This window comes from Colias philodice, chromosome 28 (assembly GCF_061535455.1).
Source record: "Colias philodice isolate Cphi_HAF_F1 chromosome 28, ilColPhil1 Martin Lab GWU primary, whole genome shotgun sequence".
NCBI classification, from domain to species: Eukaryota; Metazoa; Arthropoda; class Insecta; order Lepidoptera; family Pieridae; genus Colias; species Colias philodice.
This window is the reverse complement of record NC_143113.1, coordinates 3,835,588-3,859,196: the sequence shown is the minus strand read 5'-3', so window position 1 is coordinate 3,859,196 and position 23,609 is coordinate 3,835,588. Positions and strand designations below refer to the sequence as shown.

The window sequence follows — 23,609 nt, the reverse complement described above, 5'->3', positions numbered from 1 at the left end:
ACAACACGTGTTAGCTCAAACTAAAAGATGTACCATTAGTTCAGCAAACATTAGGTCCAATTGAGAACTAGAGTGTTGAACAAACCGTACGGTCGGCAAAATCGATTACAGGCTACAGGTATACTATACTCTTCGACATGTTACGTGATTTTATAGTCTACGACCTAAGAAATAGAATTGAATATAAAACAGCATAGAAACGTGACCAGAAAGTATGAATAAAATCAGCTTAAATGTTAATAAAAATGTGCTGTGAATAAAAATTGTATCAAAGAGTGTTGTAATGTCCTCCATGACCTGCGACTTTGCTTCTCATCGTGACGAACATTTATCGCGGTCACTTTTGAAATCTAATTGTATGTTAATGAGGAATTTATAGCAAAACTAGATTTCCTCCCGCGGCTTCGCCCGCGTTTTCAAAGGAAAACCCGCATATTTCCCGTTCCCGTGGGATTTCCGGGATACAATCTATCCTATGTGTTAATCCAAGTTACCCTCTATATGTGTGCTAAATTTCATTGTAATCGGTTCAGTAGTTTTTACGTGAAAGAGTAACAAACATCCATACATCCATACTTACAAACTTTCGCCTTTATAATAGTAGTAGGATAATTATTTTATCACAGACGTTGCCAGGAATCTCTTCATTGGTTTAACTGCTGATGCAGATTAATTGTAATTTTGGAGTAAGTAAACAAATAGATTCATCTGTTACGATTGAATAGTAATTTTCTTTGACCACATGATCAAAGAAAATTACTAGTTTTTGTCTTACATGTATTATTTTTAATATACCGGCATCTAGAGGAATTTATTTATTATGTCGTAGTGATTCAAATGCGCATCATATTGGATACTAGCTTACCGCCCGCGGCTTCGCCCGCTTTGTCTAAAACCTAATAAATTATATAAGTACTAAAAATTATATAAAAAAGCAACCAACTCCTGTGACATGAAATAAAGACAAACAAACACATTTTCGCATTTATTATATTGTATTGTATGCAATGATATAAGTGGCACTGTAAAATAACGTTATTTATCAATTGTTTCAGGTCTAAACGCTTGCGAGCGGAAGTCCTACCTTTTCCTCAGGAAGGAGCTACCAGTGAGGTAAGATTTTCCAATTACTAATACATGTGTTTGTTAATATCTTAATTAGTATCGTAATTTGTGTATATTTAATGTTTACTAAATGGTAATGTTGGTAGTAGCTCCTGGACTAGGTAGGTGTAGTAGTAACTGTAATCTATTCATTCAATATTCTGACAGAAACAATGAAAACAATTTAACAGTGTGGGTATACTAAACTAGCTGTGCTCCGCGATTTTACCCGCAGTGCTCTGCTCCTGTTGGTCTTAGCGAGATGATATATTACTTATAGCCTATAGCCTTCCTCGATGAATGGGCTATCTAACACCGAAAGAATTTTTCAAATCGCAGTTGTTCCCGAGATTAGCGCGTTCAAACAAATAAACTCTTCAGCTTTATAAATTAAGTATAGATTGGCCTTAAACGTAGTAGACTCTTTGATGATTCAGCCACATGAGTACGTGACCAAAAGCAGGAGTTAGGAGATACTGATTACTGAGAAGATGTAAACAACATCTGCTTCTGAGCATTTATGAGTTATTTACTTCTATGCTTGGTTTACATTATACATACATAGTAGGCCAGTGAGCTCTAAATGACCGCACTGGATTCAAAAGTAGTCACAGTAGTACGAGATGATATATAGCCTTCCTCGATGAATGGGCTATCTAACACCGAAAGAATTTTTCAAATCGGACCAGTTGTTCCCGAGATTAGCGCGTTCAAACAAATAAACTTTTCAGCTTTATAAATTAAGTATATGCTTCTGAGCATTTATGAGTTATTTACTTCTATGCTTGGTTTACATTATACATACATAGTAGGCCAGTGATGCAGTCCAGTGCTTGATTATACCAATTGCTCTAATGACCGCATTGGATTCAAAAGTAGACCTAATTTGTCTTACCATAAAACAATTTAAACACAGTCTAACTTTAAAACAAGGATCTGTCACTTTAATAGTTGTATATAAATAAATAAATAAATAATAAATATTATAGGACATTATTACACAAATCGACCTAGTCCCACAGTAAGCTCAATTAAGGCTTGTGTTGTGGGTACTAGGCGACGATAAATATAATATTTAATAAATACATATATAGATAATAACACCCAGACCCAAGAACAAATAATTGAGTTCATCACACAAATATTTGCCCTGACCGGGGATCGAACCCGGGACCGTCGGCTCAGTAGGCAGTTACTTTACCACTGCGCCAACCGCGTCGTCAAATGTGAAATACGACAAAACCAGATTAAAGAGAACCCGCGCTTAAAGTTAAACCCTGTCTAAAATTTATTGTGGTAAGACTGAATATGTTTACAGAACTGCATTCATTTTTGGATGGATTAGATGGCTAAACTGGAAGATTATCATGATATCTTATAGCAGTTATAGCTGTACTAGATTTCCGCCCGCGGCTTCGCCCGCATTTTCAAAGGAAAACCCGCATAGTTCCCGTTCCCGTGGGATTTCCGGGATAAAACCTATCCTATGTGTTAATCCAAGTTACCTTCTATATGTGTGCTAAATTTCATTGTAATCGGTTCAGTAGTTTTAACGTGAAAGAGTAACAAACATCCATAGATCCATACATCCATACATCCTTACAAACTTTCGCCTTTATAATATAATATTAGATATTAGATTATTTCCAGTGTGGGAAAGTAATGGCGCTAGACGACCTACAGTGGTGGACGTTTCATTAGAAACACCTAATACTTGATGACTAATTCATCGGGTTAGGTGTTTCTAATTAAACGTCCACCACTGTATATTATAGCGCTGTCATTTTTCCACACTGGTAAAAATACTGCTTTAAGACATCATGGTACAGGGCTCTAATGATAGCCTTAAAAAAGATACGGATGTAGATTGCAACGAGAAGTTATTGCACGAATTCGCGAACTACATAAGTGGTTCTAAACTAAACTAATTTTAGCACCCGCCAGCTGGTGGTATATAGAAAGATGGGTTATTTCCGCCTGCCGCTTATTCAACACCGGTAATTGTCGGATGACGAGACGTCACGTCATTCGCAATGACGTCCGAGCGATCGTGTGCAATGTAAAGGTCCATTTACATCAAACGATCGAATGCTCATTCTAATCCTTCAAATTATTTTACTGTAAACAGGCGTAGAGCATTCTTTCTTTGTTCTTAGTGCGTTCAAAATGATTCTATGCAATGTTCTAATACTGAACAACACTGAATTCGAGTTTTCGTTGACACTAAAACATCACGAAATAATGCTCTTGCTCTAGCTCTATGTTCGTTTGATGTAAATGCACCATAACGTATTATGTAAAAGGTCCTCTTCACAATTTGGGCGTTGGGCGAGTAGAGGCAATCAGGATAGTGTAGAAGACCCAAATGTCTATGATCGACCGTCATTGTAGATGTTTATTCATAATCGCTGTAATGGCGGCAAACATCGACGATTATTTGTTGGGCCAATGCTGCCCATTGTGAAGAGGGCCAATTATGTATGATGTAGATGTGTGTAGAGCCAGTGCCAGCGTTGACAGTAATGACAGGGAGACGGTTAATCCAATTTAATTTGATGACAAATTTGCACGTCACGATAGCTTATGACAGTAACTATAGACGTTGTTTTCCCTATTTCAATCGCGTTAAGGTTCATTTTCGTGACATAGAATAGCTTATTAATTCCTAGTTAAAATTTACCCAAGCAGCATCGACCTATATACATAACTAGTGTTTATCTCGCTACCACCTACGTGATCACGTAAGCCTAGACCTTCCATCAAACTGATGCTGACCTTGATCAACTGCGCAGTAAAAGTGTATACAGGATGTCCCACTATTGGTATACTAAGCGCGAAGGGACTTGTAGTTTTGCATACACTGATCACGTAAAAAATACTTAAACAACAAAATTACGCCAAAAATTTTTTGCTTAATATTTCCTTAAAATCCATGTTTTTGTCTCTAGCTTCGCGCAGCTGGCATATACCGCTTCGATAATGTGAGCATTTTGTCTATGAAAACATTATCTTAAACAATAGCTCACGTGTGGGTGGCAAAGTTGAGGGGGTTACTTGTTAGGGGTGTACACATAGAGTTTTAAGAATTCATCTATTTGTCAAAAAAATTCGTCTGGAATTTTTAAAGTATTTTTTACGTACTCAGCGTATGCAAAACTATTGCCTCCTTGAAGCTTAGTATACCGTTGCTGGGACACCCTGTATATGTATAGTGTATACATGACCTAGGTTTACACGCATTGTTTGTTGTATTCGATTAGTGCGTGGGAATATATGCTTAAGACCACCCCCTTTTTTAGATGGCTATAGTCGTGAGACTACATTGTAAGATTTACTGAAAACATGATTGAATATTTACTTTTAAAATTATTAGAAATAAACATATAGCATACAATGGCACAAGGCCCGTGTCCCAGCAGTGGGAACGTATATGGGTTGATGATGATTATATGAATTAACATATCAGTGCGCGTTTAATGAATTTATTTTACCACATGAAGGACTACAAAATTGGTCCTTCGAAACGGATTTGTATGTATTTTACTTACAAACAATAAAAATTTCAATTCCCTATGTATGCTTAAATCTTTAAAACTACGCAACGGATTTTGATGTGGTTTTTTTTTAATAGATAGAGTGATTCAAGAGGAAGGTATATAATATATTATGTTTTAGACAAAGCGGGCGAAGCCGCGGGCGGAAAGCTAGTCTTAGTATAAATAATAAAATCTTATGTATTGTAATAATAGCATTTTACGAAATCTGATACACGCCTTATCTTGATATTTTATTTGAATCTAATCAGAGTTGTATATTTCTTTGTTAATTATGATTAATTGGTTGATCAATAATATCAAATATGTTTTATAATTAATAAACTATTACTATAGAAAACACAATTAGAAAGCAAATATACAATCATCTCGTTAGCTATTACTAATTAAACAATTAAGACAAATATTTAATGAAATGTTTGATAATTTGAACATAACTGTAACAATAATAAAATATGTTACGCGATATTACATAATATTAGATTTTCAGCAAAGTATCGATTATTATACTAACCAAAAACTAATAAAAAAAGACGTGTGGCACTCGGGGACTGCCGCGGTTAAACTATTGCATGCTATGCCTTCAAGCCACTGGCCACACCTCCGTGCCCGTCGGAGTGGGGAGCGTGAGGTTTTTTCGTTACAGAATTTCTGGATTCGGTCCCCGCGCTCAAGGCCCGCGATAGAAGCTATGCAATAGCTTAAAATATATTATTAAAAGTTATGTATTTGTATTTATTCTTTTATTACTATGGCACTCCATTAATAATGATATACCGTTACCCATGGTTAAAAGCCTATGGTAGTAGCCTATCTAACACAAAGATCATATCATAAAACCGTTCTGCGGCGTGAAGGAAAGACAAACAAAACACTTTCGCATTTATAATATTAGTAATGATACCATATTTCAAAGGTGGCTTTTCGTATAAAGTTTTTAAAATTCCAATTGTCTTCTTAAATTTCAGATTAGCGAACATAATGAAAGAGATAGCACTATTACCCGCCAATTTACTGCGGATGCCGTCAGTGGGCCTCGTCAACCAATGGTACGAGCGGTCTTTTGAGGAGATCATTGAGTTTGAGAAGATGGAGCCCGAGCAGCCGGTGTTGAGCTCGTAAGTATGGGTTTTTATAGAATTTGTTGGAAACAGCAGGTCGAAGGGCGGCCGTACACGGACCGCTTCAAGCAGTTGAGACCGACGGCTTGAAGCCGCGACCGCGCGGTGAACTATAGACGTTCATTCACTGCCGTACACATGACTGCTCGAGCAGTCGCGACCGCTTCAAGCCGTCATCTGCGCGGTTTGTAGCGACAGCTCGAGCAGTCCTTGTACGTCGCTCAACCGTTAACTGCTCGAGCAGTCCGTGTACGGCCGCCATAAATGTGTCCGATAGGGTATTTATGCAAGATTCTGCTATTAGCAATGGAAAGTTAAATACTTATTCGTGTTTTTTAAAGAAGAATTGATGAAAATCAAAAATAAGTATCGTCTGTTTAGATTTTAACAGCTTTCTTGAATTAAAGGTTGGCCATAAACGAAAAAGAAGAATTAAAGGTTAAGTTATATGCAAGATTTGAGTCATGCAACACTATATGAGCAGATTATGGGTCCACATACTTAATGCCTCTTCGAATTCCAATATATTATATTACCTCTGATATCGTGGAAGATATTCTATTCTATTGCACGCCTCATAAGCGAAGCGTTGAGGTGGGTACTACTCGCAAAACATCTGATTTTTCAAACTTAAAATGTCTTTATGTATCATACATTGCACTTGTAAGATAATACATACACACACATATTAAGAAAAAACACTATTTTTAACATTCATGATATTTTTGATGTCATTTTTGTTTTTTAAACTAGTTAAAAAACAGTTTAAAAAAGTTCTGTCTTGGACGTCCGTGTGTCTGTATGGGTGGAGGATTTTCTTGTTAACACGATAGCGACCGAAATACTAAACTAATCGAGTCTTTTTTTTTCTCTTACGCTTGAGTATGCTCAGGAATAGAACCCTTTCATTTTTCAGGGTCTGATTCGATGTGGTTTAATTGTTATTAAATAAACAAAAATAATAATTAATAAATAATTATTAAAAAAAAAATTATGAGGCGTGCACTTTTGGATTTTCCAAACTATATTAAAAATACTGTTGCATATGTTCAAAGAAGTCAATGTTATTTTGACTTTTAAGATTTTCCTAACAGTTTCTGTTAGCTAAATTGACTTAAACTTCTCTTCCAGGTTTTGCGAGCGCCTCATACACATACGCAACCGCCACGCGGACGTCGTACAAACGATGGCGCAAGGCGTGCTCGAACTGAAGGAATCGCATGAAGTGGACCCAGGGATCGAGAGCTCGATACAGTACTTCCTCGATCGGTTCTATATGAGCAGGATATCTATACGGATGCTGATCAACCAGCACAGTGAGTTTTGTTTACCTTTAACATGTTTTTGGGGTGCGATCATATGTCATTGGCATGTGGAAGTGATACAAACGATGGCGCAAAGCGTGCTCGAGCTGAGGTTATAGTTTGGTAGATAGTTAAGGGTGGTTTTTGTAGCATTTTCCTCGTGTAAATTGGATTAGTTCTTCATGAAGAAGAACATTTCTCATGAGAAAGATCTCTATACAAACGATCAATCGAAAAGTTAGCAAAGGATTATCTACGCACAGGTTATTTAAGACTATTATTTCATACAAATCTTGCTATGCAGAGTTAATTGCTAGAATAATATAAACTTTTTTTTATTTCTCTAGTAAATTTGACTTTGACGAATCGAGTTTGAGTAACAAATCTTTTTATTTCTGCTCAGTGCTCTTCAATATGCTAATATATACCTTACTAGCTTACCGCCCGCGGCTTCGCCCTCTTTGACTTAAACCTAATATGTAAATTATATACTAAAACCTTCCTCTTGAATCAGTCTATCTATTAAAAAAAACCGCATCAAAATCCGTAGCGTAGTTTAAAAGATTTAAACATACAAATTACAAAGGGACATAGGGACAGAGAAAGCGACTTTGTTTTATACTATGTAGTGATAGTGATATAGATAGCCTGGGTCACTTAGATTTGTAAATGATTTATTTATTTATCCCTTTCAGCATTACTCTTCGGCGAGCAAATCGGCTCGAAACAAGCCTCAGTGAACGGTATGGGCAATGGAGGTCGTCACATCGGCTCGATAGACCCGGCGTGTGACGTCGCAGCGGTAGTACGGGACGCGTACGAAAACGCAAGGTTCCTCTGCGATAGATACTATTTGGCGTCGCCTGAACTGGAGTTATTGCAGAATGGTGGTAAGTTTATTTATGTTGGGTTGGGACTTGGGTAAAATGGGCAGTTTTATTCCCGAATCTTTTGAAATGTTCCTCTGTGTACTATCTAGCATCGACCGAGCTGGACTTGATGCAGAAAAGTGGTGAGTATATAGAACTAAGTGGGGAAGGTGAAGGTAAAATGGATAGTTTAATTTCTGGAAACCTTCTTATTGAAGTGAAACTTCTTTATCGGGGTTGGACAAAAATTTAGTGTAACATTTTTGCGTTACGCCGTACGCGAGACATTTTTGCGTTACGCCGTACGCGTGACATTTTTGCGTTACGCCATACTCGTGACATTTTAAAGGTCATAAAGAAGTTTCACTTCTTACGTGTGTACTCTAGTACACGCATACATTTTTTTTTTCCACAATATAATATACATATTTCTTTTCCAAATATTTCAGTGCCAAGCGAACGTCCAATGCCGATAATCTACGTACCATCCCATCTCTATCACATGCTGTTCGAGCTATTCAAGAACGCGATGAGAGCAGTCATGGAGACATACGAGAATTCACCGCCACCGGTCACTGTCAACATTGTACAGGGGAAAGAGGATATATCGGTCAAAGTGAGTATTGTGGGCAAAGTGGGTCAAAGTTAGGATATTGTGACAATATAAAAAAAAATATATTATTTAAACAAATTGCAGATTACAAACATACATAAAAACTACCCTTCAAAATCAATATTCTATAAGCAATATGCATGTCGTTGTCGTCTGGTTTAATCTGCTATTTGATTGTATGACTAGCATGTTCATTGAATAACAACATTTAATTGAATGACTAAAGGATATTCTGTTATTATTTCATCTACTGTTTATTAATTCATCAAAAAATTATGTACCGTAAATTATATACCGTTCTACTATAGATAATGAAAGCCAACATTTCAATAAAATTACTTCTTATTTTAAGATGTCAGACCGCGGCGGTGGTATCCCCCGCAGTGTGACAGACCTTCTGTTCAAGTACATGTACAGTACGGCACCGCAACCTTCAAAGTCTGATTCACATACCGTTCCGCTGGCTGGTAAGTTTGGTTATACTATAATATGGTTACGCTTTAACGTGTTTACAGTATAATATGGTTACGCTTTAACCTGGTTACAGTATAATATGGTTACGCTTTAACCTGGTTACAGTATAATATGGTTACGCTTTAACCTGGTTACAGTATAATATGGTTACGCTTTAACGTGGTTACAGTATAATATGGTTATGCGTTAACATGGTTACAGTATAATATGGTTATGCATTAACTCGGTTACAGTATAACATGGTTACGCATTAAATTGATTACAGTATAATATGGTTATGCGTTAACATGGTTACAGTATAATATGGTTATGCGTTAACATGGTTACAGTATATTATGGTTATGCGTTAACTTGGTTACAATATAATATGGTAACCCATTAACATGATAATTAAACAGTATAATATAATAAGGATTTTATTTTATTTTTACCTTTAATAAGATACCTATGAATATTACCCAACCACTTACAAAACAATACACTTAATTCTTATAATCCATACTAATATTATAAATGCGTAAGTAACTCTGTCTGTCTGTCTGTTACTCAATCACGCCTAAACTACTGAACCAATTTGCATGAAATTTGGTATGGAGATATTTTGATACCCGAGAAAGGACATAGGCTACCTTTTATTGCAAAATATGTACCAGGGGCGAAGCCGGGGCGGACCTCTAGTATAAAAATGAATCCCAAAATGTGTTGGTAAGCGCATAACTCGAGAACGGCTGAACCGACTTCGTTTATTCTTTTTTTATTATATTCCTTGAAGTACGAGGATGGTTCTTATGTAGAGAAAACGTAAATATGTACCACGGACGAAGCCGGGGCGGACCGCTAGTAATAAATAATTTCTTCCAGGTTACGGCTACGGTTTACCAATTTCGCGGCTTTACGCGCGTTATTTCCACGGCGATCTGGTGTTGATGTCCTGCGAAGGGTTCGGCACGGACGCCGTTATTTATTTGAAGGTAAGTTTTGTTATTTTTACTGTTAAATAAGTATAAATAAGCTTCTCAAAACGATGGAAAATAATTTCGTTTTGTATTTTGATGATTCAAATGTGTTTCCAAAGGTCAGGTTAAATTGAAAAATGTACAATGTAGATTTAATAATAATATGCTAAACGCTTCAATTGTAGTATTTGAGTCAATGATTGGAACGAATGTCACACATTTTATACATTTCTCGAATTAAACAGGAATATCTCCAGTTTTTGCTCTTTTTATTATTTAATTTTTAATTCTACATTTTATAATAAAACTAGCGGTCCGCCCCGGCTTCGCCCGTGGTACCTACATGTTTAAACTATCCTATCTCTCAAGTTGGATCGAACTGCACATGGTGTGCGAATTTTATTATAATCGGTTAAGTGGTTTAGGAGTCCATTGAGGACAAACATTGTTACACGAGATTTATGTATATTAAAATTATTTATTTGTAATTATTCTATTACAGGCGTTATCGAACGAAGCGAACGAACTGCTCCCAATATTCAACCGCACATCGAGCAAGTTCTACCGCTCGGGGCCCGTGCTGGCGGACTGGTCGGCGCCCGTGCCGCGCCCGTCCCTCTCGCACTCGGCGTAGCGCTGCGGGAGCGAGCGGGACGGCGATAGTGCGCAGTGACGGTGCGTATGTAGTGTAGTGTGCGGGTGCGAGCGGGATAGAGATAGTGGGCAGTGACGGTGCGTGTGGGTGCGAGCGGGATAGAGATAGTGGGCAGTGACGGTGCGTGAGGGTGCGAGCGGGATAGAGATAGCGGGGTACGTGGCGCTGTTTAACATACATAGTGTATTAAGAGCGAGCGGGTGTATGCGTAGTAATGATTTGTGGTTTGTGCTGAGTTACATTGTGTATAATAATGTAGGTGGCGCTATGTATGTCTTATACAGGGTGTCCCACTGTTGGTATACTAAGCTCAAAGGAGGTTATAGTTTTGCATACGCTGAGTACATAAAAAATACTTATAAAATTCCAGACGCATTTTTTTTTCAAATAGATGAATTCTTCAAACTCTATGTGTACACCCCTAACAAGCTACCCGCCCAACTTTAATACCAGCATGTGACCTATCGTTTAAGATTATGTTTGTATAGACAAAATGCTCACATTATCGAAGCAGTATATGCCGGCTACGCGAAGTTAGAGAAGAAAACATGGATTTTCAGGAAAAATTTAGCAAAAAAATTTTGATGTTATTTTTTTGTTTAAGTATTTTTTACGTGATCAGTGTATGTAAAACTACAAGTCCCTTCGCGCTTAGTATACCAATAGTGGGACACCCTGTATAGAGTATTTCGAGCGGGATGTTTAATTCTACTTTTGATAGTGTTATTATATGACAGGGACGGGGGATATAAAGGTCGTAGTATCAAGTGATGATTATTTAAAATAAACATTTACTGGTTGAAAGTATATAAGTTATTATTATCTTTTGCAGGTAGATTTTGGTGAAGTCTGTCCCGCTGGCATACCTTATGTTGTAGCAGTCTGCGTATTTTTGTAGTCGTATAGATATATGACCTTGTTTAGATATGTATATTAAATACATATAATAAAATGGGAACTAGTAATCTATTCCGTATATAGCGTAGTTATTTCACACGAAATATTAGTTACACAAGCACGGATAGATGTAGTTACTCCCCTACATATATTGACTAAAAAGTGAGAGATTGTATTACGAATAAATGTAGTAAATTTATTAAGGGACTAAATACATATGCTGTCAAAGCTAGATGTATGTAGACCCTAAAGGTTAGTGCACACATACAACTTTAAAAAAAAATTAATAAAGATATTATATTCATCTATTTTAGACCATTTTTCACACACAAATTTTACAATGCAAAATATTCGTACTTTGAATTTTCTATAATAATTATCTTTGTAATGTGTGCACTAACCTTAATAACTTATTTTGTTGTGAGAAATGATTGCCATATGTATAATGTATGTTTATTCTCTGTCTCTTTCGCATATATGATGCACGAGCGAGATAGATGTATAAGAACAATTTTTGGTAATATGTATAACTTGGTACATAGGTATAACTTAAATTGGTTCTTCATCTCTTTCGCACATATCGTGCATGAGCGAGATAAATGTATGAGGATTATTTTTTTAATAATATGTATTTATTTAATTATGCGTGTAGAGGTAAAAAGAAGGACAAATTATTGTAATAATAATTATAATCATTAGCCGATTGTATTACCACTGCAGGGATATAGGCAATGATAATATAAAAATGTGTAGATAGGTTATAAGAGCTCCGTGGGTGGCACGTTGAAATGTGGCTAATTAGCCACTTTTTACTTCAGTCTCTTTTTCGCTAACGATAGTTGGCCAATAGATATCATGCCATGCCACTTTGACGTCTAATTGTGTGTGCGTTAGTGTGCCGTTTTTGAAGTTCAAATGTTGTGTTGTGAACCTATCTACACCTTTTGACGTGACGACGTCTTATAATTCGATATCGCCGGCTGCACGCACGAAAAAACATGACTCATGCGGCGTTACCTCGCTCTGAGGCGTTCCATGTAAGGCTTGAAGTAAGAGCGAGAGCGCGGAACGAGCGACAAAGAAGCACAATCGGACGTTGTCACGTTCAACTATCGTCAGTAAACCGACTTTACAGACAACCAATTTTTATAATATATGAATTCAATCCATATTATGAAGGTACAGGCCATAATCCACCACGCTGGCCAAGTACGGGTTGGCTGATATTACTTGTCGCCTTTTGATTGTAATAATATTATGTATATTTAATAATTTACTTGTACTTGAATGATGGTGTGACCAAATTTGAAACAGGTATGAGTGGTGCTGTCTCTCTCCCACGTGTGTTGTGTGAGCGAGACGGTTGTATGTGAAATGTTCGGTGTTAAATTTAAGTTTTAATAAAGCTGTCCCGTATTTTTCTATAGACAATGAGCAAGACAGCAAGTGTATTGACAACTTGACTACAAAAAAGTTGGGTTATATGTTAATATTTTCGATTTTAATCAATTAACATGGCCAAAAATTAATCCGTTTCCTATATGTATGTAGACATACATAATTTGTGCTATTTATTGTTTTGGCTCAATGTTTTGACCAAAACTTCGTTAAGGTTAAATTTACTTTTGGTATGTGATAACTTGATCGTTTCTCTCGCTCTAGCGTGCGACGTCAGAGCGAGATGGAAGATGCTAGAATACTCGCGGGATACTCAGTGGGGGCTTTTGACAAAAAAATTTACCATACAAAAAATATATAAATAAAGTACTTATAAGACATAAGTCGCACAAAAAAAATTGATATGTCAGCCCCTTGTAACGTGGCTCTCTTTCACACACTGCCCATTTTGCGTATGTGAGAGTGAGACGGAGATAGTTTATACGTGCGCATGTAAAATTGAGATTTTAAAAGGAATTGCGTAAAATATAAGTTTCATTTCATTACCATCGATGGGGATTTGAATCCTGCGAGATGTTTTTATGTGATACTCGTTTTTAGATTGTTTTATCTGTGGTTGGCGCTAATGGCGCGAATTAAAAAAAAAGTGAATCAATGTGACGTGCAATTTTTAGAGAATAAATATTAAACAGTACGTAAACAAAACAAAGCTTCTATACTGTATTTTTGAATATTCATTCAGATTTAACCGGATTCGCATTATAACGCAATAGATAGTAATTATTGCTATTTGAACACGTATTTTTTTAGGTTATATTTAGGATAATGTAACCTTATAAAACCTTTGTTCGAATTTTAATTGTTACATCTCTCATCCTGTTATTCGGAAATATAATGCGATAAAAAGGGATGGATTACTTTCAATTATTATTCTTTAGCATCAATTAGCTATCTCCCTCTATGTATGTATATTTCTAGGTGATGGAAAGAGACGGAAATATGATAAATGCGAAAAGGTTAAACGAACTTTGTTCATCAATGTCTTCTCATTGTAAATAAACACAATTAGGGCAAGTAGCAAATATTCATAATTAAAAATAGCTTTTCACATTTATTCACTTTTTATTATGATTTAAATCAGGCAACACCGTAGAAGACGGACCATAGATAACGAATGTAAATAGATAATCTAGGTTTAAGTAGATTTAAGAAGAATATATCATAGAGTAAGTAATTCAATTAGAATTGGTAGATCAGGTTATCGTTGGATATCATACATTTCTTTTATTTTTTTTGAGTTCATTATACTTATTTTTCATTCTATGCAGTTATTGTATTTATTACAATTAAATAATAATGCACTTTTACCATATTTCATCATCTTTTTGTAAGTAAAATAAAATTAATCATTAGTACAAGATTGTCTAAGTACAGAAAGCATCAAGCCATATTCTATCTCACTCTAGCAAACGCGTGATGTGTATGTGGGAATGAGATAGACATAATTTTGTACAGATAAAAAAGCTTGTAGTATTTTAATGTAAATGTTAGCTGTCTCACAAAAGTACAATAATTTTTAAATATGGTAATGCACAAGTCGTTATAGTGTTACCACCCGTAAATATTTTTTTTTCACTTATCATTCTTACACAGCTTTAAGATATTTTGTACCTGTAAGTATATGAAATAAAGCAAGATTTAATTGCATTTCTACTAATTTTAGTTTTAAGCGTTATTCCAAATTGATATTTATGTAATTTTAGAATGTAGGAATGATTTATAGATGAAATTGTTTAATTTTGTGATTAAAATTTTCAATGTGAGTCGTTTGTTTTATTTACTTTTCACCCATGGTAAATTTATAAATTTAGTTTAACACATAAATGTACTCCGTTAACCAAAACCTTTAAACTAATTTCTTACACAATAGTGCCGTTAACATGGCAAATAAGACAAATATTGCCAAGACAAATACTGTAGTTACCGCCTTGAACTACAACGTGACAACTGACATCTTTCAGGCAACTATCGCTATAATTACACTGGTCTGCAAAGAAATCCTATAAATAAAAATATGCTTAACATGCTGAATCTAGATCTGCTTTCATTTTTTTTGTATCACGTCTAAATTTTTTTTTATTGTCGTTTTTAAATACCTCAAGTAGTTATTCCCGATATATGTATATTGACTAAAAAGTGAGAATGTATTACGAATAAATGTCGTAAATTTATTAAGGGACTAAATACATATGCTGTCAAAGCTAGATGTATGTAGCACACAGACAAGTTTAAAAAATATATATGCATTTTTAATGCAACTGTTTTAGACCATTTTTCACACACAAATTTTACAATGCATAATAATTTATACTTTGAATTTTCTTTAGTAATTAACTTTTTCAAGTGTGCACTAACCTTAATAACTTATTTTATTGTGAGAAATGATTGTCATATGTGTAATGTATATTGATTCTTTGTCTCTTTCGCACATATTGTGGTTGAGCGAGATAGACGTTTAAGAACATTTTTTGGTAATAGGTATTGTGAGCAGGCGATAGACTCCCACAGGATACAAAGCAAGTTGATAGAGAACAATTCTTACAAAATCATTGAGTTAATATGTAGTATAACTGAGTATAACGCGTTTCAATAAAGAAACGAATCTTCAATGGCGGCCAAAGCTGACCCTGACGTATGGTAGGGTCAGCAAAAAAGAAAATAAAAACAACGTAAATGGATAATTATTTTATTTTTTGTTATGGTATTTGTGTATGTATTTAAATGAATTATCATATTTACGTATACAGAATGCAACAAAATCCCCATAATACTGATGAGCTCCTAAAACTGAACAACTTTTCCCAAAGAACATATTTTGTCAAATTCCAATAAAACATTATTTACTATCGCAAATACATAATTGTCATTGTAAATTTATGATAAAAACTATTATAGGGAAAATCAAATACTATAATAATACAAAAATTATAATAATACAAAATGAACAATTTCTTAACATAAAACATTTTTAAATTTAAACAGATAGACCTTTTTCATACTCCCAACAGGATACAAAACAAGTAAATAGAGAATGTTCTTACAAACTAACACATTTTTTAAACATAAAACATTTTTTACCTTAAACAGATTAACATACAAAACAAGATAACAGAAAATGTGCTTACAAACTGACACATTTTTGACATAACATATTTTTACTTTTATCAAATAAACAAAAGAACTTTCTAGTACTAATTTATATAAGAAAGGAAACTTACACATTCCTGTTCTAAACTAATAAAAAAACATTTTTATCTTCTGGGTTATAAAACCAAAAAAATAATACACTTTTAGTATTGAAATTAACAATACAATTGTGAAATGATGGAATTGAATACACAAAGTAAGTATAAAAGGTTACAATTAAGATTAAAATAAAGCTTTTCACGATTAATTATTGTTGGAGATATGGCATGGAGTAGTATACTTACATTATGGATAAGGTCCACTTATAAAAAGAAGAATTTAGATATCTGATAATAGGTCCCTGTTGGAATTTGTGTTGTGGGTTATTACCACTTTCTTATGAGCATTCAATATAGAGGCTAGTTCTATAGTCTCAGGACTTCCTGCTTTAATTACCACACCTTGATTCAACTCAGAAAGGAGCCAATTAGAACCATTTGTGTTGTGGGTTTTTACCACTCTCTTATGAGCATTCAATATAGAGGCTAGTTCTATAGTCTTAGAAGTTCCTGCTTCAACTACCACATCTTCTTCATTCAACTGAGAAAGGAGCCATTCGGAACCTGCAGAATATTTCTCAACTATGTGATGGTTTTTTTGTGCCCATACAGAGTTATCAATACCATTTCCTTCTTCTCCCTGAGCGTATTCCAAGCTTCTCTTAAGAAGAGAAGCAAGTACAACGTGATTTTGAGGATTGTATTCTGTTAAATAGGCATCATCAATGACTCTTGCCCATGGAACTGTCGGATCCTCCATGCCTTTAACTAGATATGTTTTCATATAATTCAATATTGCTCTCCAGGTTTCAGCTGTGCATGTCAAGGCAGTTAAATTATACACCTCAACCCATGTTATTCTAAAGAAATCACACACATCAAACAACATTTGTAAAATGCCTAATCCATGCCAAGAAGTGTGTGTTCCAACCTGGATTTAATGAATGCTCCCTGGGTGTAGTATAATACTAGTAATTTCCCAAAAACACATGCTACTCTACGTTTATGTTGTGGTTGCACCTCTACGTGGTTGTTTATGTTTAAATAAGATACAGTTTTTATTACTGCTTGTGAACATGGTGGTGAAAACAACTTACCCAAGGTGCGTCCAACAAATGCAGTGACATTGGACTTATATTGACTCTTCAGAAATTCTCTTGTCATCTGTGCTTTAGTTTTGGTTGCGGCCCTCATCATAGTTAAGGCCACAAAGTTAAATAATCTGTACAAATCTAATAATTCTTGATTTGGAGCATTCTGTGAAGGGGAGTTCCTCAAAACACTGTTGCAATACTTATAAAATTTCCATGAACTTTCAAGACCTTTGTTCATTAATGAACCTACATTTTTCACCAGAGTTTCAATATCTTCTTCAGGTCTAATAACCGCCTGGCTCTTAACAACTGAGAATACAGGTGAGGCAGGTGATTTATCTTGAATATAATCTGAGTTTGTCCATATTAGATCTTCTGAAGTTGTGGCTCCATCCTTAAATATTAAACATTGAACAAATAGAAGGATATCAGTTAAATTATAATGGTTGTCAATATTTCCGGTGAAGTAAAAGTTCATAAATTGAATTATCATGGTTCTCTGAGTTGTTGAGTCCTTCAGTGTAATGGGAAATTTGTATGAATTTGCCATTTCCTGGCACTTTTCCTTAGACCATCCAGTTTTGGTGTGGGTTGTTCTTTGAGGGTATTGAACAATATCTTTGCTGGAGTTGGGTGTTATTCCGGTAGTTTCTGAAATATCAACATAGTCTTGATTAAGCATGATGATATAGGAATTTAAACAAGGGAGATGGAATGATTTAAATGATACTAAACAATTCTCTGAATTTTTTGTTGATTAGCACTTTCTTTATAAATATTTGTACTTAATATGTATATGTTACCTTTTTCCGCGCATTTAACGCATCGAAGATCGTTCAATAACCCCTTAATTTCTTTAATTTCCTTTATGTGCTTATGTTTTAGAGCCGAAATACGTAGCCTAGAACACAAATATTAAAGTTCAAATGGAATTAATATGATTAAAACTACTTTTCATACAAAATTATCAGTTTAATACATCCCTTACCTTAAATTATTAATTTCTATTCTTGCTAAAATAATTTGATCTTGGTAATCTTCTATATTTTCAGACATTTTAAATCAAGTTGTCACGAAGAAAATTATATTAAAACGAATATTTTATTGAGTATTTAATACAATTTTGATCACAATTACAGAATTCACAATACAAAACGCCTAAGTCACGCCTAAGTTATATTTTTGTGCTTGCATACGAAACAAACATGTATATCTGTGATGTATATATACAAATCTTCTTATTTCAAATCAGATTTGACCTAGTAGTCATACTGATACAAATAAAGACTATAATCAAAATAATTTAGGAAATTGACAAACTCTTTTCGGGGAATACCACAGGGGAATACCCACAGAGTACATTGAATATATGGGAATACCCGACAAACACCATCTAGCTTAGGAGTGTTGCCTACATATAAAAAAATATACCCATCATCATGTTGAATGTTTCAACTACAGCAACGCTTCGCACAATCGAGCACTCTTAAAAGTAATGCGCGTGAATAGGCATGACGAAAGATTTTGAAATTCTCTTCCATAATGTGTGTATACGTTTACTATACAAGAAAAACCCTATATTTCGGTAATATACTTAAATTTAACGAAGATTAAAGCCATTTTTCAAAAAATATTTAATATCTGTGCCAAAACAGCTCGCAGGTGTCATGGCGTAGGCGTGACGTCAAACTTTGGTAAATACGTAATTATTTGTACGCATTGCGAAGAAAATTAAAAAAGTCTTTATTTAATATGTGTTATAGAAACGAATTACAAAGTTTATAAGTGGTGTGCAGTATTGCAGTGTGAATCCACATAAAAATAATGCTCAAAAATGTGTTAGTAATTATTTCAATCGAAAAAATAATAATAAATTATTGTATAAAGTTGGCGCGGAGAATCCCGAACCATGTATTCGTGAATTCGCAATTATATTTCTGTTCTGAGTCGATAAAGCATACGTGAAACAATAGAAAATAAATAAAAATGCGTATTCTCAACATATTCATAACAACAAAATACATCTGACGTGAGTTGTTTACTTATGCGTGACGTCACGCGTGTTTTAGTCAAAATGGCGAACTTCAGAATTTCAATGTTTTATTTTATTGATAATCTCATTAATCTTCATGTTTTTAAGATTTCTAAGTCGCTATATTTAATTTATTTATTATACATTTTCCCTTAAAAACACTAATACGATCATTTATGGATACTGTCGTCATGCCTATTGATGCGTGCAATCGATTTATCGTTAGTAATATTATAAATTGTTGGAAAAAATTTTAAAGCTTTCGTTTCATTGTAGTTTTTTCGAAATAATCAAAGTTAATTCAAATTGTGTTAAAAAATTAAATACATATAAGTATGGATGAAGATACAAACATTGAAAAAAATGTTAATGAAATAATCAAAATCCAAATTACTTAAAATAACCGTAAATAGTTTTCAACCAATGAGGTTATTGCTAACTCTATGAATATTTTTTTTTCAACACAGAACTTAGCGCAACCTGCTGGTGCATTTGAAAACTAATTCACGTTCCAATTAAGCATCAGCATAATTCGGCATTGTGCGCCACTGAGTCGCATTATGCTCTGACCTCTGTAATTGGAAAAAAGCCAAACTGACCCTTTCAGTTTATTTAATTAAATTATCTGTGTAAATTTTATGTACATACATCTTAGATCATTAAATAATGGATGGAGTACGCTGGCAAATGTACTAACTAAAATTTCTGCTGATTTTGGTGCGGGGAGGGCAACTCACACTATTGAAACACAATCACACATTCACAAAAATAATTTGTGTCACGAAAGTCGTAAAAATTTACGACCTTTTAAGTGACGAGTTTTTAAATTCAACTCTATCCCTAAGTTCATAAAGATTAAATTTGTATTTCATTCCAAGTTGTCTCGTGGGGAGTGTGGTTCAATATCGCGTTCTAAATTCAATTTTATAACTTAGATCATAAAGATTAAATTTGTATTTCTTTAAAAGATAGTCTCGTAAGGAATGCGGTTCATTATCGCGTTTTAAATTCAACTTTCTCTCTTAGTAGATAAAGATTAAATTTGTATATTTTCTTTCCATGATAGTCTCGTCTCTTTCTCTCTCGAAACATGACTCGATTATTTGTCTTGATCATATCGCTAAACGATACATCGACGATTATTAGAAATTGCATTTAATTAGAAATGTACGTTAAAAAATAAAAAAATATACACAAATTAAAGGTTATTCCATCTTTTTTAATATTCGACATGTTTGAATTGCTTCTGCAAGACTTGACAGTGCAAAACGGCATTTTTAGCGGAGCACTCGCAGACGTCCTTTCGATGTTTTACGAATACGCAGAGTGTTCGTAATCGATTACGCAAGTAGTTTTTATGAAAGCATAAGATTTCTCGATTCGAATAATCTTATACCTCAGCAAAAGGGGAAACGCCTGCGAGTGTTATCCATTACTTAATGATCTAAGACATACATTTTAAATGACATTATACTATTTTGTTATATCGAAATATATTATCTGTATAGCGCACACTGTCAGATTTCGTGTGTCAATGTCAGTGTTGTTTGTGTCATGAAAGGAATCAACTGTTGTGCTTTATTTATAATCTCATTAATATTATTTTTATATTTTATTACGTTTACAGTATGGACATTATCAGGAATGTATTATCGTGTCCTGAAAAAGTGTGTAGAATTTGCCTTTGCGATGTTTCAAGTCAAATTTCAATACTAGACCATATAGATGGTGATGATCGTACTATTTACGAAGTTTTATCATTTGTAACTAATTTAAATATATCTGTAGTCAATGAATACCCAAAACAGATTTGTAGTGAGTGTCACAATGCGTTGATTAAGGCGGATGAGCTGAAACAACGATGTATCATCTCAGAAAACTTTTTAAAAGAAACCCTTTCAAATGCAGAAAAAAGGTCCCATTTCAGCACGAAAGTTGAAATTACAATAACAGAATTACCTGAACTCTACCAGTGTGCGGTGTGCTCTAAGAAATACTCTAATATAATCGATTTAGAATACCACGTATTAAACCATAGTTTAGAAAAGAATGATATTGCTAATAATATTGAAATTAAGCCTATAAACATACCGATAACACAAACAGATAATATAATTAACGAAAATAATGAATTATCGGAGATAAGCATAAGTTGTGTGAAAAAAGAAACTGTAAAGAACGAATATGATGATGAATTTGATAGTACAGGTCACAACAGTGATAATAGTCAAGAAAACTTTAACACAAGTTGTAACACTGAAACAGAAAGTAACGAACACTCTAAATGTAAAATAAATGACATAGAAAATGACGAAGTGAAAGGCACAGCTATTAACTTAGTTTGTCCAAAATGTAATGTAAATCTACCGGATTTGGAGACACTAACATCTCATATACAAAATCATAAATCAAAAACCTCAAGCAAAATAAAAACATACAGTCATAAGTGTGACAAATGTATGCGTAAATTCACGAATGAAGCGTCCTTACTCGCACATTTAAAAAAGCATGACGAGAATCAACAGAAATTTACTTGCAAGAGTTGTAAACGAGAATTTATGCATCAGGCTCATTTGGATAACCATATATTACTAGTTCATACGAGAGATAGAGGGTTTAGTTGTGATTGTTGCGATAAAAACTTTACGACACTAGAAGCGTTACATGTCCACAAAGAAATACATAAAGTAGAGAAGAAACATCAGTGTAAGATATGTAAAAAGTCGTTTTTAATGTTGTCGTCACTGACGGACCATTTACGGACACATACAGGCGAAAAGCCGTATTTATGTTCGACGTGCGGACGCAGCTTCTCGCAGAAAACTAATTTAGAACAACATATAAGGAGGCATCTTGGTTTGAAGCCGTTTCCATGTGAAAATTGTGATAAAAGGTATCTTGCAAGAGTTAGAATAAATTTGTAAAAAACAAATTACATTTATGAATAAACTAGATTTTCGCCCGCGGCTTCGCCCGCGTTTTCAAAGGAAAACCCGCATAGTTCCCGTTCCCGTGGGATTTCCGGGATAAAACCTATCCTATGTGTTAATCCAAGTTACCCTCTATATGTGTGCTAAATTTCATTGTAATCGGTTCAGTAGTTTTTACGTGAAAGAGTAACAAACATCCATACATCCATACATCCATACATCCATACATCCTTACAAACTTTCGCCTTTATAATAGTATTTTCACTTGTGTGCTCCTCTCCTATTGGTCTTAGCGATAAGATTTATATAAGCCTATAAATGATCTATATAACAACTAAAGAATTTTTCAAATTAGACTTATAGATCCTGAGATTAAAGCAAATAAACTCTTTAAATAATTCAACTATCTAATATCATCTTCAATCTCAACCTCGAATTTCACTTGACATATTTATTTTATTTTTTCTTATAGTTTAGTCATGCATTTATAAAACTTAACTTAAAAATTAACATAACAGGTTCGTTTCAAAAGGCGAGTTAGTAGCGCACACACGCAAACACAGCGGTGCTCATCCCTTCGTGTGCGACGACTGCGGTAACGGTTTCACTACCTCCAGTTCTCTAGTAAAACACAGACGAACACACACAGGGGAACGGCCATTTTCCTGCGACATGTGTTCTATGAAATTTGCTTCATCGGGAACTTTAAAGAATCACAGACGAACACACACGGGTGAAAAGCCGTATCAGTGTTCGTTTTGTGAAAAAGCGTTTGTTCAAAGACAGGATTTGGTATCGCATGTTCGATGTCACACGGGGGAGAAACCATATGTATGTACAAACTGTGGGCAAGCGTTTAGGAAGGCTTCAGCGCTGAAAGTGCATTTGAAAATACATGGGAAGGAACGGGATTTGCTGCACGGTATTCAGGTTCAAGTTTAGGACAATAATTGTTTATTTAGTAATTAAAGACTTAGTTAAATGGTTTTTAAACACGATTTATTCATGACATCATTTTGAATTTTTAAATGTATAATATCATATACTTAAATGGAAAAACAAAAATATTATTGAGACAAGAAGCAAAAATAGTAGAATTAAAATTGTAAAGTAAACAACAAAGTATTTCTTGTAATATCAAACACAAAAATAGTATTTTTTATAAGTATAAATTAACCACATAGTATTTGATTAACGTCAATATAACACATTTAACAATTACACAGTTGATTTTTTCTGCTATATGTGATAGTAATTATTAAAAAACTTATATGTATGTTACAGTGAAAACCTTTAACCAGTCAAAAACCTTATTGACCGGTAAAATTAGTCAATAACCTTATTGACTAATTTTACTGGTTGA

At 34.3% G+C, this 23,609-nt stretch overlaps 3 protein-coding genes across 4 annotated transcripts in view; 2 read left to right on the top strand and 1 right to left on the bottom strand.

Annotated features, from left to right (window-relative positions):
• Pdk (pyruvate dehydrogenase kinase) overlaps positions 1-13,137 on the top strand; it is a 39,624-nt gene extending 26,487 nt beyond the window's left edge. The window contains exons 2-10 of the mRNA XM_089712289.1: positions 1,056-1,113; positions 5,627-5,776; positions 6,911-7,095; positions 7,779-7,973; positions 8,402-8,568; positions 8,918-9,032; positions 9,901-10,010; positions 10,498-10,670; positions 11,483-13,137. Of these exons, the coding sequence (XP_089568415.1) occupies positions 1,056-1,113; positions 5,627-5,776; positions 6,911-7,095; positions 7,779-7,973; positions 8,402-8,568; positions 8,918-9,032; positions 9,901-10,010; positions 10,498-10,629 (1,112 nt within the window). The 3' untranslated portion in view covers positions 10,630-10,670; positions 11,483-13,137. The remainder of the gene's footprint in view (positions 1-1,055; positions 1,114-5,626; positions 5,777-6,910; positions 7,096-7,778; positions 7,974-8,401; positions 8,569-8,917; positions 9,033-9,900; positions 10,011-10,497; positions 10,671-11,482) is intronic.
• Positions 13,138-15,817: 2,680 nt separating this feature from the next.
• LOC149476284 (uncharacterized) lies at positions 15,818-18,578 on the bottom strand. 2 transcript variants are annotated; one of them, XR_016317857.1, is made up of 4 exons: positions 18,273-18,578; positions 18,088-18,185; positions 16,717-17,935; positions 15,818-16,527 (listed from the first exon to the last, which is right to left on the bottom strand). XR_016317857.1 is itself a non-coding variant. In XM_089712072.1 (3 exons), the coding sequence occupies exons 1-3, from the start codon at positions 18,338-18,340 to the stop codon at positions 17,091-17,093; spliced, it is 1,011 nt and encodes a 336-aa protein (XP_089568198.1). In that variant the 5' UTR covers positions 18,341-18,578; the 3' UTR covers positions 15,820-17,090. The 2 variants fall into 2 exon arrangements, 1 of the variants encoding a protein (XP_089568198.1); XM_089712072.1 differs by having other exon boundaries at positions 15,820-17,935.
• A 2,292-nt stretch (positions 18,579-20,870) lies between these two features.
• On the top strand, positions 20,871-23,196 carry LOC149476283 (uncharacterized). Its single transcript, XM_089712046.1, has 2 exons — positions 20,871-22,209; positions 22,765-23,196. Exons 1-2 carry the CDS (start codon positions 20,945-20,947, stop codon positions 23,186-23,188), a joined length of 1,689 nt encoding a protein of 562 aa, XP_089568172.1. The 5' UTR covers positions 20,871-20,944; the 3' UTR covers positions 23,189-23,196.
• The last annotated feature ends 413 nt before the right edge of the window (positions 23,197-23,609 follow it).

What these genes read in the sequence shown, in the direction of transcription:
- LOC149476284 (XM_089712072.1), bottom strand. Translation starts at nt 18,340, where the DNA reads ATGTCTGAAAATATAGAAGATTACCAAGATCAAATTATTTTAGCAAGA. An exon ending in ATAGAAATTAATAATTTAAG is followed by an intron (nt 18,186 to 18,272) that starts GTAAGGGATGTA and finishes TTTGTGTTCTAG; the next exon opens with GCTACGTATTTCGGCTCTAA. An exon ending in CGTTAAATGCGCGGAAAAAG is followed by an intron (nt 17,936 to 18,087) that starts GTAACATATACA and finishes TTGATATTTCAG; the next exon opens with AAACTACCGGAATAACACCC.
- LOC149476283 (XM_089712046.1), top strand. Translation starts at nt 20,945, where the DNA reads ATGGACATTATCAGGAATGTATTATCGTGTCCTGAAAAAGTGTGTAGA. An exon ending in TGTGAAAATTGTGATAAAAG is followed by an intron (nt 22,210 to 22,764) that starts GTATCTTGCAAG and finishes TTAACATAACAG; the next exon opens with GTTCGTTTCAAAAGGCGAGT.